The sequence below is a fragment of the Equus przewalskii genome, chromosome 12 (genome assembly GCF_037783145.1).
Source record: "Equus przewalskii isolate Varuska chromosome 12, EquPr2, whole genome shotgun sequence".
Taxonomy (NCBI): Eukaryota; Metazoa; Chordata; class Mammalia; order Perissodactyla; family Equidae; genus Equus; species Equus przewalskii.
In genome coordinates, this window is record NC_091842.1 from 21,491,069 (window position 1) to 21,506,016 (window position 14,948).

At 42.3% G+C, this 14,948-nt stretch overlaps 1 protein-coding gene across 5 annotated transcripts in view; it reads left to right on the forward strand.

The window, feature by feature from the left end:
- NSMCE1 (NSE1 homolog, SMC5-SMC6 complex component) overlaps window positions 1-14,948 on the forward strand; it is a 58,896-nt gene that overhangs the window by 20,029 nt on the left and 23,919 nt on the right. The window contains exons 1-2 of one of the 5 annotated variants that reach the window (XM_008528421.2): window positions 4,234-4,491; window positions 10,772-10,918. The exons of 1 other annotated variant lie outside the window; for it this stretch is intronic. In XM_008528421.2, the coding sequence (XP_008526643.1) occupies window positions 4,392-4,491; window positions 10,772-10,918 (247 nt within the window). In that variant the 5' untranslated portion in view covers window positions 4,234-4,391. Of the gene's footprint in view, window positions 1-4,233; window positions 4,571-10,771; window positions 10,919-14,948 lie in introns of those variants that run through there. 3 more of the 5 variants (XM_008528423.2, XM_008528422.2, XM_008528424.2) reach the window with 3 other exon arrangements.

Genomic DNA, 14,948 nt, shown 5'->3' on the forward strand with positions numbered 1-14,948 from the left:
GCTTTTTCAATTTTGATAACACCAAATTGCTCTCCAGAATGGCTATAATATTTACAACTCCACCATATACATATAGGAATACAGGTCTCCCCTCACCCTCGGTAACATTTTGTCTTTTTTTTTTTTTTGAGGAAGATTAGCCCTGAGGTAACATCTGCTGCCAATCCTCCTCTTTTTGCTGAGGAAGACTGGCCCTGAGCTAACATCCGTGCCCATCTTCCTCTACTTTATATGTGGGACGCCTGCCACAGCATAGCTTGCCAAGTGGTGGCATGTCCGCACCTGGGATCTGAACCGGTGAACCCTGGGCTGCCGGAGTGGAACATGCGCACTTAACCACTGTGCCACCAGGCCGGCCCATTTTGTCATTCTTATGGGGGAAGATTGGTATCTGTTTTTATTTCCAACTAATAGTAAGGTTGAACAGCTTTCCACACGTTTTTCAGCCATTTGAGTGTCCTCTTCTGGAAGATACAGTCTTTTGATCCACTGAGAGACTCAATTTTTGCACCCATGTTTGTAATATAGTTGGACTTGACATTTTCTCTAATTCTGCTGTACTTGTTTTGGTATCAAGATTAGACTAGCTTCATAGAATGTGTTGGATAGACTTCTCTGTCTTGTTGATATTCCCATACAGTTCGCGTAATATAGTTTTGTGGTTTTTTTGGGTTTTGTGTTTTTTGTGTGTATCACTCCAGTAAAACTGTCTTGGCCTAGGCATTTGGGGAGATGGAGAGATCTTCTATAGCCTTTTCAGTTTTATTGGTGATTATTGGGATACATCTCTTCTTCTTGGGTCAAGTTTTATAATTTGTCTTTTTGTCAAAAATTACCCGTTTTTCCATGGTTTTCAAATGTATTGGCATAAAGTTGTCCGTAGTATACTCTTATGCTTTCTAACGTTTTTACCCTATCTGGTATGTTTCATTTGCCATTTATAATATTGTTTGTGTCATTTTCTTGATCAGTCTTATAAGAAGTTTGTCTATTTTATTAGTCTGTAATAGAACATCAGCTTTAGGTTTCCATAATCAACTGCATTTTCTTTTGTTTTTCATTTCATTCATCTTTGCTTTTTGCTTTATTACTGTTTCCTTCCTCTGTTTTCTCTGGGTTTATTTAGTTATTTTTCTACATGTTAAATTGTACACACATTTCGTTTTCTTTCTTTGTAGTAAGTACACATCAGGCTATAAATTCCCCTCTAATTATTGTTTTAGTCGGATCCCACCAAATTTTGTTTTGTCAGGCTTTTATTGTCAAACATTTCTAAATGTTTTGTAATTTATATGTTGGTTTCTTCTTAATCTGTACCTATTTTTCAGTTCCCAAAATGTAGTTCTTTCTGTTTTAAAAATGTATTATAAAATCTTTCAACATACAAAAATGTATAAAAATGAAAATAATGAACACCCAGCTTAAGAAATAAAACTCAAATGTATGCTTATAATTTTAAATTTTATTTTTCATAAGCAATAGATTTACATGATAAAACACAAATCCTCCTGTCTTCCTGGCCCCCTCCTTAGAAGCAACTGCAGTTACTAATTTAAGGTGTATTCTGTGAGTTGTCTGGCTTTCTTTTTGTTGCCGATTTTTAATTTCACTTCACTGTGGCTCATGCATGCGGTCTGTAGCTTCTTTGGAATTCCCTGAGGCTCCCTTTGTGGCCGGTGCGTAGTCAGTTTCTATAAGTGTTTCGAGTGTGTCTGAAAAGAACGTATGTGCTGATGTTCTTTTCCTCAAGGACAAACCTGATCTCATCACTTCCTCTCTGATAGCATCTCTGGTCTTCAGACCCCCTTAACCTCTGATTTGGCCCCAGGCTTCCTCCTAGCCAAGGCCTCCGCCACCTCCCTTACGTACAACAAACTTATGTCCACATAGCTCTCGTACCTTTTAGGGTCAACTTTCAGAAGAACGTTTGAACTGTCAGCGTTGTCTTGTCACAGACAGTCCAATAATCTGGCACATCAACGGTCCCAGTGGATACTCACTGAGCCAACTAGAGAATGGGCTGTCTTCTGAGGGTAGAGCCATCAACTCCAGGCTTTACTCACTACTTGCTCCTTCTGAGGCCGAGCCACCTCCCTGAGACCTCTGGTTGCTGTACCCCTCCAGGCTAATTTTGCAGCACTGTCCCTACTTCCTTTCCCTGTCTGCCCATACCACGGTGGATCACTTCAAAGACTCCACCAACACTCTCCAGGTGCCTTGCCTTCTAGAATCAGCTGCATATGTCCAACCAAGACATACCCCAGGATGAATCCCCACTGAGCTTCTGCTCTGAGGCCCCTGGCGTGGGGATGGGAGATTGTAGGGGGATCAGGTAAGCGACTGTCCTCTCTACACATTGATGGTTTCAACCTTAGCTGGAACCTCACTTTCGCATTCCCTTCGGCATCTCTTCCAAACCTTTTGATGCCCTTCAAATCTCCTGGCATCTCCCCAGCCCCTTTATTCAGCAGAATGATAGTTTGCTACGTTATGAAGAAAATAGAAAACATCAGGGGCGAGCCTTTATCTAGCCATTTCACCTCCCTTTCTCCTGTTCAGCAGTGGCTTTCTTCCTGTCTAGGATAAGAGTAACCTTGTCTTCATATGTCCGGACCCCATTCTCTTCTGTCTCCCATTTTTATTCTATTGATTACTCCCTCTGCTCCGAAGTCTTCATGTCTCGCCTTTCCAGACCATTCTTCCTAAAAGTAGTCAGCACTCCCTCTCTACTTGCTCAGCTTCCATGCGTTTGCTCCTCTTGGAGGCCGATCTAGCTTCCTCCTGTCTCTCTGGGCTTTTACTGGCCATCAAATTCTAAAGCAGCGGCACGTGTTTCTTGACTGCTCCAGAGCACTGACACCTCAGACCGTACTCTGCTTCTCAATACTCCCTCCCACCTGTTTGCTTCTCATACCACTCAATCTTGAGTCCCTTTCTTCTCTTTCTACCTCCTTTCTTGGCCCTTTAATCCTGAAATGTTGGCGTTCTTAGCATTTTCTGTTTGTGTTCCTCAGTTTTTATTTCTCTACACACCAGGAAAGCACGTTTCGTTACAAAGGGACCAAGCTCTGAACAAGTGCTACTGTGGGAGAATGCTGGCCCATTGTCGCCAGATTGCCTTGTTTTTCAAGAGCTGTCAGATACCCTAGGGTTTTATGTGAAATGCCTCAACTTTAAATATTGATAATGAATTCAAAATTTTACAAAATTGTGCAGAGCAAACAATACATGGAGGGTCCTCCTTAGGGCTGTTCTCCTCTTATTTGCCTTAAAATGCCCCTAAGGCATTTTATAAAGTATTTTATTAGAATGGTAACTCACACTTATTGACAGTTATTGGCATGATGTGCCAGACACTCTTCTAAGTGGTTTGCATGAATTAACTCGTTTAATCCTCTCAACAGTCCTATCGACAATGTGCTATTATTATCCCTGGTATATAGATGAGCAGCCTCAGGCAGAGTTTCAGTACTTTGTCCTGGGTCTCAGAAATACGGGGTTTAAGAAACAGGATTCAAATCCAGACGGTCCAACTCCCGAGCTCAAGCCTTTAACCCCTGCACTCCACTGCTGTCCCCATCAGCAGAGGAGGAAGCTGAGGTCTAGAGAGGTGAAGTGTCCAGGCTCCCAGGAGCAGTAACTGGCCAAGCAGGGATCTGAAGGTATCGTCACAGAAATAGATACCTGCACTTTCAAGAGTCCTGAAATTAGTTACCTATTTCCACTGCTAGACTGCATACCTATACCCTACTCTCAGACTAGGGACTGGAGTACAAACGTGTGTAAAATGAGTGCCCTGGAGACTCCAAACAGTCCATTCACTTCTAGTAATAACTTCGTTTACTTTTCACAACGATCCCTAGGTAAGATGGTAGCCAGCACTTAATCAGCACTTCCACGCGCGTCATCTCTGAAACCTCACCAACACTCTATTTCATAGGACTATGATTACCCCCGTTTAACAGAAGAAACTGAGGCTCAGCGCAGCTCAGGACTTGCCCAAGACCGGGCAACCAGCAGTGGCAGGGCCAGGATTCTAGCTCAGGCTGAGTGACAACAGACCTTCATTCTTGACCTTGAGGCTACGCTGTCGGTTCTACAGATGGGGAAACTGAGGCACTAGCTTGTGCTCACCGAATTGCGGCCACGGGGTGGGGGGCACGCTGCACTCCTGCTCCTCCTCCTCGCGGGGTGCGGGCGGGGCGCGGGGCGGGGCGCGGGGCGGGAGCTGGAGGGCGACAAGCAGAAGCCCTTCGCAGTGAGGCGCGCGGCCCGGGAAGCGCCTAGCTGTGGACCTAACGGACAGATCCCGCAGCCCCAAGACAGCGGCGCCAGCGGGCGAACAGGAAGTGCGTCACCCGGTGGGCGGGACAAGGCCGCGATGGCCACCAATGGGAGCGCCGCGTCCGCCCTCGCCCCGCCCCGAAGGAGGAGCCGAGGCCGCCTTTCTGCCGTCTCCTCGGACAGTGTGGGCTGCGCTTGGGCGCCTCGGTGGGTAACGCGGGGCACGGGGGCGAGAGGCTCTCGGGGAAGCAAGAGGGCCGTCCAGGAAGGCGAGGGGAGGGCGGAGGTAGGGCTCAGGCGCCGGGTCGGCCCGCGTGCTGCGCCGGGGCCCGGGGCCTCCGGGCTTTGCATTTCCTGGTGGGGAAACTGAGGCCCGGAGACCGACAGCAGAGGCAGGTGGACTGGCACCTAGTCGCTCACACCCACACAGACATCTTCGAATCGTAATCTTAGGTGAAAAAGTACTTTTAATCATAATATTAGCTGAAAAAGCGAAACACAACATTTTAACTGCGTACGTGAACTACGGCCTCCGCCGACCACCCTCTCAGTTGCTCCCGCCCGCCCTCTCGGCTTCCCGTCTGTTTTGTGTACAGAGCTGCTTATTTTGTGCAAGTCCACAGCCTCTCATTGTACAGCCGTGAGGCTAGATGTGCAGAATCCCCAGTTTCTGGAATTTTCGGAAGGCAGTATGGTGCATGTATTCTGCGTTGTGTCAGACCTCCAGCGGGGTCTGGGGCAGCGTCCTGTCGTCGAATGCATTCATGTTCTCACAGCTGCCTACATGCACGTTTACTCGAAAGGGGATAAGAGCAGCCGTAAACAGCCTCGCCTTAGGTCAGATCAGTTTTTCAATCTTAAAAGACTTGGTCCTCGGACCTTTTTAGAATTGAGAGTTGTGGATAAAGGACCTGGATCATACTTTTACTGTTCACTCATATTTCTCGCTTCTTTGGACTGGATGGAGGAGCCCCGGTTGCTGAACTCTGCACCCGCTGTCTCCATCACTGTGTGTCACCTTATGCCCTCTCGGCCTCAGTTGCCTCGTCTGTAAAATGGGGTCGGGAATGCTTTCCTCTTAGGGTTCTGATGAGGATTAAATGAAACTGCATGTGAAGCACTAACACTGTATCTATGTAGCACGTGGCTCAAAAGTTTATGATTGAGATTTGCTTATTGCGCGAACATTTCTATTTTACAATTATTGGAGTGGACAAGACATGTCCATGGTTAACCTCCGCTACCTGCCTTCTCTTCATAGAGACAGCTGACTTCTATGCATTAAGAAGCCTATGTGTATCTCTTTCACCCCATTTTCCTCCCCTTGTCCCCAGGTTATAGCGTTCTATACCTTGTTCTTATTAACATTTATTTTGGCAGTTAACATTTATATAATTTTCTTCTTTTTTTAATCAAGATACGTAACATGCGTATAAAAATGTGTGAAAATGTAAATTTGAAGAATTAAAATAAAATGAACACCCATATACCCACCAAGTTAAGAAATAGAACATTAGGATATCCTCAAAGCCCCACTGAAGCCTTTCTCCCCTCGCCAAAGGGTAACCACTGCCCTGGATGTTGAGTTACTCATTCCCTTGTTTTTCTTTGTAGTTTTTACTCTCTATCTCCGATGGATGGAATGTACAGTTTTGTTAGGTTTCGAATTTTATATAAGTGGGATCCTAATGGATATTTTGTGTGACTTGATTTTGGGGCATAACATTACATCTGTGAGGTGCACCCGTGTTGATTTGAGTAGCTCTTCATCTTCATTGCTGTTTTGAATTCCATGGTATGACTATAAATCTTTATGTAGGCGTTCTTCAACTGACGGTCATTTGTATTGCTGCCAGATTTTTGCTGTAACATGGTGCTTTTATAAAGATACTTGTTGGGGCAAATGTGGAAAAGTTTCTCGAAGTTATATACCTAGTAGTGGATTTCTGGGGATCTCCAAATTTGCTTGTAATATCAAATTGTTGTCTGAAGTGATTTCGAAGAGTTCGTACTCTACCAGCAGTGGATGAAAGTTTCAGCCTCAGCCATTCTTAAGAATTTTTGCCTATCTGGTGATGGGTAAAGACATTAATCACTGTGGTTTGAATACTCATTTGCCTGATGACATTGAGAAGGAGCGTCTTTTTATGTATTTATTAATCGTTTGTGCATCCTCTTTGTAAAATTTCTGCTGCTCGTTTTCTCCATGATTGTCTTCCCCTTACTGATTTGTAGGAGTTGTTTATGTGTTCTGAAGGTGAATCTTTTGTGGTTTAAATGTGTTTCAGATACCTTCTAGTTTGTAGCTTGTCTTCTCTCTTTCTCCTACTCTCTGGTGTTTTTGGTGAACAAAGGTTCCTAATTTTAACAAAGTGGAATTTATCAGTATATCCCTTTATGGTTTGTACTTTTTGTATCTTTTAAAGAAATCCTTCCTTACCTTTGGATCATAGAGTTATTCTATATTGTTGTCCAAAAATTTTATAGTGTTTTCTTTCTTATGACCTTAGTCCTCAAGAATAGACTTGTGTGCACAGTGTGAGGAAAGGGTCTAGATTTATTTTTTTTCCACATGTAAATAATCTGTCATTCTGGCACCTTTTATTGAATAGTTTGCTTTGATCTGAGTTCCATTTCTCCAGCACGTTGAGTACTTATATGTGCGTCTGTCTCTGTGAGTTCTCTGTTCCGTTCTGTTGGACTTCTTTGTCCGTTTCTACACCATTATCAAACTTCGTTCCTTGCTCTAGCTTGAGAAGAAGTTGGTACCTGGTAGGACAAGTCCTCTGCCTTTATCTTCTCCAAGAATGTCTTTGCTCTGTTGCCTTTACATTTTCCATGTAAATTGTAAAATCATCTTGTCAAATCACACACAGACACTCAGAGCCTGTTGGGATTTTGATAGGAATTGCATTGATTCAATTCCATTGGATCAATTTGAATTTTAAAGTGATCGCTTTCAGCATTTCATCCTTAAGTATGTTTGCTCTAGGTTTTTGTAGGTAGAGGAAGTTTCCTTCTATTCCAAGTTTGTTAAGTTTTTAGCATGAATAAATGTTGGATTTTCTCAGCTGTATTTTCTGCATCTATTAAGATGATTGTATGCTTTTACTTCTTTATTCTGCTAATGTGGCGACTCACATTGATTGACTTTTATCTCCCCCAGCTTTATTGAGATATTATCGACATAAAACATTTGATTGGTTTTCAGATGATAACCTGTTGCTGGGATAAACCCAATTTGGTCACAATATATCATCATTTTTACATGGCTAGCTTTGATTTGTTAACATTTTGCTTAAGACTGTTGTATCTATGTTTGTGAAAAGTCCTGCTCTTTTATTTTCCTTTCTTCTGAAGTCTTTGTTAGGTTTTAGTGCCCAACTTATGTCAACCTTATCAGATGATTTGCGGAGGGTTTGCTCTTTTTCTGGCTCTGGGATAGTTTGTGTAACATTTGAAATTATTTGTTTCCAGAATGTTTGGTAGAACTTCCTAAAAAATTGGTCGGGACCTGAAACTTTCTTTGTGGGAAGGTGGATTTCCCGTAAAATGTCCTCAGTGGTTAAAACTTTTTAGGTTTTCCAATAATTCTTTAGTGAGTTTCCTATCACTTTGAACATATTTAAAACTTCAGATTGTTGTAAGTTGTTTATCATACCTTTTTTAAATGTTTGTATCTGCAGTTGGTTTTCCTTTTAAATTCCAAAGAGTTGATGTGTAAGTTTTCTCTCTCTCGGAAAATTTTATCAGAGATTTGTCATGTTTATTTTCAAAGAATAATATTGGTTTTGTTAATCTCCTCCAGTATACGTTTATTTTCTGTTTCATCAATTTCTGCTCTTCATTATTACTTTCTTTAACTTTTTTTGGATTTAATTTGCTGTTCCTTTTATAGCTTCTTTAGGTGGCTGCTTAACTCATTAATTTTCACGCCTCCTTTTTTTAAAAAAATATGAACATTTAAGGCTATTAATTTCCTTCAACTGCTTTAATTGCCTCCCACCAGTTTTTATGTATAATATTTTGTTATTTTCAGTTCAAAATATTTTCTAATTCCCAATAGTACCTCTTTCATAGTGGATTATTTAGATGTGTGTTTCTTAAATTCTAAGTTTTTCCAGTTTCTTTTTGTTTCAGGTCTCCAACTGTATTGCATTGTAGTCAGAACATGATCTGTGTGACACCAGTCCTTTAAATTTTGCTAGGACTTGCTTTCTAGCAATTTGCATAATTGTTCTGGGTATGCTTGAAGATTCTGTATTCTGTAGCTGTTGGATGCAGTGTTTTATGCATGTTCATTGGATTAAGCTTTTTGCTGGGTTGTACAAGTCTTTCTCTAACCTTACTGATTTTTTTGTTCATTTTGTCAATTATTGAAAGGGATATGTTAAAATCTCCTACTGTGGTTATGGATTTGTATGTTTGTTTTTGTAGTTCTGATCATTTCTGCTTTAACTGTTTTGAGGCTCTGCTATTAGGTGCCTAAACATTTAGAATTGTTTTATCTTCTTGGGAATTGAACCTTTTTATCATTTTGTGGTGACCGTCTTTGTCTCTAGTAATGCTTTCTGCCTTAGAGTCTATTTTGTGTCATATTAGTGTAGCCACACCAGCTCTGTTTTGGTTAGTCCACAGAGTATATATTTTTCTACCCTTTTAATTTTAATTTTTTGGTGCTTTTGTGTTTTAGAAGTAGCTCTTATAATTGTATAGCTAGATTTTATTTATTATTCAATGTGACAGGCTTTTTATCTGATCTAACAAACTGGCTGCATCATCTGCTTAAAGACCCTTAGTTTGGAGAGCCTTAGTCTCCAGTGTTTCTAGGGTAAAAGTCGAGATTCCTTAGCCCTACACGTTCTATCCTTGTACCCAGAACAACCACGGGCAAATAAGTGGTACTCAGGACATAAAAGTGAAATAGATGAACGAAGGTACCCTCTCCTAGTGATGGGAAATAAACTTGACGGGACTTGATGACTGGCTGGATCTGAGGTTGAAGGAGAGGAGGATCAGAGTTTGACACTCAGGTCTGGGGTGTTTCTATGGCTTCATGGACTGTACCACCCAGACCAGATGATTTGAGAAGAGGACTCAGGGATGAAAAGGGTGAGGATGGGTAGAGGAGAAGATGAGTCCAGTTCAGGATTTGTTGAGGTTGAGATGTTGGTGTGGTATTTTTGAGACTATCTAGCAGGTCAGGAGATAGTGCATCTTGCCAGCTCTGAGGTCCAGTTGATAGTGCTGTTTAAAAAGAACAGTAGCTAGCATTTTTCTCCTATGTGCCAGGTTTCTTCAGCATTGTTCTCACATGTGTATCTCCTATGTGCCAGATTCTTGGGAAACCGTTGATCATCATATCTCATTTAAACTTCGTCGTATGCCTTTAAGATAGTTCTTATTATCCCCATTTTATAGACGAAAAAGCTAAAGCTTAGGGAGATTAAGCTTGTTAGCTAAAAATGTTTCTGTGCTATATTTGCCTAAGGTAACAGTGAATTTCTTGTGAGATCATGGCGTCACTTGAAGCGAATGTAAAACCTCAGAATTCTGGGCTCCTCTGTAGTCAGACCCTCCAGGAAAGAGGCCTGGGAATCTGTGTTTTCGTGCGTGGGTTAGGTGATTCTTAACATCAGGCAGGTCTGGCAAGCACTCGTCTAGTTCTAAACTGCCGCTCTCAGCCCCCGCGCCACACGGCTTCTCGTGGCAGGAGCAGGCTTTTTGATCGGGGCTTGTGTAATACTTTTATCAGCTCTGATCTTTGTGGTTTGTGGAAAGATAGGGTTTTAGTAGAGAGCAGGAGATTTCAAAAATACCCTGCAGGCCTATCATGACAGTTGTTTTATTAGCGGTTTGGGAGATGAGAGGGAAGCTAGCGTTTACTAAGTGTTCACTAGTGGTTCTCTAAGCAGTGAACGTTATTCTAATTTTATAGTTAGAAAATGGGGCTTCAGCTAAATTTATCCAGGCCATAGATCTGGTAAGTGGCTGAGCCAAGTTTCAGACCCTGAATTGTCTGATAGTAAAAATGGCCAACACTTATTTAGTGCTTGGTGTGTTACCAGGCTATATATGTATTGACTCACTTAATCCTCATAGTAATTCTATGCAGGACGTTTCAGTCATGACTCTCATTTTACAAATCAGAATCTGAAGCATGTGGAGGTTAAGTGTCCTAATTTCATACCCCTAAGTGGTGGGGCAAGCTATGAATTCATGCGTTCTGGCTCGCTCCAGAATTTACACTTCTCACCACTGCCCAGTACTAGCTTGCCTAGCCCTGACTTGTTTCCTTTTCATTTTTGTACTATTCAGCATGATGAACTTGATTTTAAAAACCATAACAAATTTATATGTGTTACCAGGCTTTATATGTAGTGACTCACTTAATCCTCATAGTAATTCTATGCAGGACGTTAATGTAAATAAAACATGGCTTTTGGTGTGCTTGGAGGTGACTAGGTTTCATGTACTTCTTTTTTAGTTCCTTCATACATGCAGGGCAGTACAAGAAGAGTGGGCATCATGACTGATGTCCACCGGCGATTCCTCCAGTTGCTGATGACTCATGGAGTGTTGGAGGAATGGGATGTTAAGCGCTTGCAGAAGCACTGCTACAAGGTCCATGACTGTAAGTATTGTTTCCCTGTTCCCAGGATGCTCTGGTACTCTGTTCTCAGGATGCTCTGGTACTCTGTTCTCAGGATGTTCTGGTACTCTGTGATCAGGGACTGGTGACATTGGTATAATAGCATGTAACCAGTCAACCAAGACTCCTGACCTAGGCATTCAAGTCTCTCACAATCTCATGCCAGCCCATTTTTCTAATCTCATCCTTGACTTTTGTTTTTTTTTTTTTTGAGGAAGATTTGCCCTGAGCTAACATCTGCCACCAATCCTCCTCTTTTTGCTGAGGAAGACTGGCCTGAGCTGACATCTGTGCCTATCTTCCTCTACTTTACATGTGGGACACCTGCCACAGCATGGCATGACATGACAAGTTGTGCATAGGTCTGCACCCGGGATCCGAACTGGTGAACCCTGGGCCACTGAAGTGCAACGTGCGAACTTAACCGCTGCGTGACCGGGCTGGCCCCATCTTTGACTTTTTTTTAAGTAAATCTGACATTTAGCCCAGTGGCCTCTGAGGCTGTATAGTTGTGGTTCACACCAAGGCTCCAGCCTGAATTTCTTATCTCTAAAATGAGGATAATTAATCGTGCCTGACACACAGAGTCGGAGGATTAAGACACATAATACATAGAGATCCCCTGGCACAGGGAAGGTGCTCGGTTGACTATTGATAGTAAGAGGGAAGCTTGCACGGTAGTTAAGAGCGCAGCCTTGCACTCTGCCAAAGCTAGAGAAAGTGTCATCCCTGCTCTATGCCGCTGTGGGCATTTGGAACATCTTCTCAGTGGCTTGTTGGGAGGGGTAGATAAGATAATACACGCAAAGCACTTAGAGACAGGATCTGGTGCATACTAAGTGCTCAGAAACTGGAGGTAGCAGGAGAAGCAATAGGATCAACGTTGATAGATTGGTACAATCAATATGGTAGATCTTGTGGAGTTGAATGTCGGGATGGGTAGATATTGTTAAGTGAGAAAGAAAACTGGTAAGTTACACTTATTGTATGATGTCATTGTGTTAAGTTTTTTGTAAAGTACAAAGTGATTTTCATTGTTCATGAATACCTACATCTACATGTAAAAGGGAATGGAAGGATATGCAGCACACTCGTGAAGTGCTTGCCTTTGGGGAGAAGAGGGGTGGGATTGGTTTCTCACTAAAAATCAGAAGACACTTTATCTTTATCCTCTTTTGTTCTTTTATTAAAAAAAACGACTTAAAGCAAACATGGCATTATTAGCATAGTCTAATGGTTGTCACTTCTGATTAATGAGAATATAGGTTTTTATTCTATGTTTTTGTCTTTCTCTCTATATATTTAATTTTCAAAAGAAAAGTGGAAAAAACATTGAGGTGAGCCAAGCCCAGAGGGCTGAGGAAAGATCTGGGAGGGGCGTGAAGTACACAGGAGAGGGAGCACCATGGAAGGTGCCACCTGTAGACAGCTTCAGTCTGCAGCATAAGAGAGGCTGGCTCCAGCTCCTGGAGAGTGGAGGGGTGACTGGCAGTGAGAAGGGGGAGACAGTGAGTACAGAAACAAATGTTCTTTTGTGATGTGCAGAAGGAGGATGTAAGAGAGGGGTCACATGTTAGAGACGAGGCAGGGTTTGAAGTGTCTGGTCCATTGAGGTATTCCATGGGCAACTCTGGGAGCTTGATGGTGCACGTTAACAAGTTAGAGGCCTGGGGCTGGCCCCGAGGCCGAGTGGTTAAGTTCGTGCACTCTGCTTCGGTGGTCCAGGGTTTCGCCAGTTTGGATCCTGGGCGCAGACATGGCACCGCTCATTAGGCCATGCTGAGGCGGCGTCCCACATGCCACAACTAGAAGGACCCACCACTAAAATATACAACTATCTACTGGAGGGATTTAAGGAGAAAAAGCAGAAAAAAAAAAAAAAAGATTGGCAACAGTTGTCAGTTCAGGTGCCAATCTTAAAAAGAAAAAACAAAAAACAAGTAAGTTAAAGGCCTGGAGGGGTCCTACCGTAAGAAACCTGTTTAACTTTGTTTAAACCTGGGTTTCCAACCTTAGTTGACTTATGAATAACATGCCTTGGGAGAGGTATGAATATATCTAGACAAGAATATATGATTGTGGGAAGAAAATAGGTTGTTTTGGTGTATAGTTTACAGATCATGAAGAACCCATGGTGTGTTCACCATAGTGGTGGGTGGTGGTTGTTTTTGTTTTTACTTAATTCCGTAGACCGTGTGGACCTCTAGAAAGATCTGAAACAGGAAGTGACGTAGTTAGTGCTGTGTTTGAGAACTCTCCTGGTGAAAACATTTGCTCTGATTGCCTGGACTGTGGTGGACAGGGGTCTTTGGTGAAAGCCTCCTTTATGGAAAGGGAGTATTATACCTGTTAAGCTAACTTCTCTTGCTCTTTAAAAAGCATAACAGGACTGTAAACCTACCCTTCACCATCTTCCAGTGCTGGGCACACGAATTCTTTTCTTAATCTTTTATCTACGTGACAGTTTGTTCCTTCTCCGTTTTAGTTTCTCGCATGTAAGCCCTGAGTGTGGTATTTAATGTCAAGGGGGAAGTTTCATAGCTCACTGCAAGGAGCCATATGATGCTTTAGTACTAAGAATGAAAGTGTTTTTGCCTTTATTTGACCTTTAAAGTTGTTATGATCTAATTTAGGAAAGTCCTGTAGAATGTGTCTAGGAATTGATTTATTCTTCACACTTTATGCGCCATTTCTGTGCATCAGGATATGATATGGCTAGGGTAATCAGGATAGAACTATAGTTCGTTTTCTCCTACCCTTCATCAAGAGAGAGACCAAGAAAAAGCTTGTTCCCAAGCATTATTGTTATTTGAGAGATTTTAAAACAAGGAATGATGGAAAGAAATTATCTCAAATTAAGTAAATACTTACAAGACCCAATTTTATTAATCTCTTATCTTTTGAGGAGATGCCCAGGAAAGTCCCCTTTTACCAAGTGGAAAAATGCTTAGCTTCTAAGAGAATTGTGAAACAAAAGAGTATTTGAAACTGCCAGTTATTCTAATTGCAGTTTCCCATGGTGTTTGTCCAGTTTGTTAAAGAACTTCCTATTCTAGGCTTTGGTTTGGGCTCTCTTCTGACTGTCATCAGGGGGAAAGAAAACAAATTCCCCAATTCTCCTGGCTAGTGAAGAGTTTTGATTTTGTTCTGATGTCCTGGTGTAAAGCCATGGGTCTGGCTTTTCTCAATGGCACTAGGACCTCTGTTCTTAGAATACCTTAGATTTTGAGGCAGAGCTTGCATCCGTGCACGTGGTCATCCAGCACAACTTCCTGACATCTCTTGTGGGCTAGTCCTCTGTGTTAGGGACGGGTGACACAGACAAAGCTTTTGCCTCACCTTGGGTCTCATGAGTCATACAGATGCAAAATCAGATGATTCCAGTATAAGCCCCCTTGATGGAAGTCGGTACAGGAGGCCTAGGGAGTGGTGGTTAAGAAGACTTGGATTTGAAGATTTCCACTTTTGACCAAGATAGAGTACCAGGGACCAATTACCTTCTTATATGAAACAATTGAAAAATGGACAAAAAATAGGAAACACTGGACATCAGTCAATGAAGGACACTGATCGCTTGAGAGACAGGCAATGAGGGTTTTTTCCCTTCTGAAACCAAATATGTATTGTCTTTTCCAACATCACCTCTCCAATTCACCAGACACCAACTGGGTGTCCAATAACCCAAGTCAATTCTGACACTATCTACCTGGAGTTGGCATCAGATCCCACAAGTTAAAGGGGCTTAATCCCACAAGACTGCCCTCATTTAGATACCAGTCACAAGTCCTGGGCCACCCTTATCTCTGACCAACTGCTGTGAATCAGGGGTTCTTATGACCCTGTCCTCATATTCAATAATTTGCTAGAATGGCTCACAGAACTCAGGAAAACACTTTACTTACATTTGCTGGCTTATTAGAAAGGATACAACTCAGGAACAGCCAAATGGAAGAGATGCGTAGGGCAGGGTATGGGGGCACTGGTGGCGTGGAGCTTCCATGCCCTCTCTGGG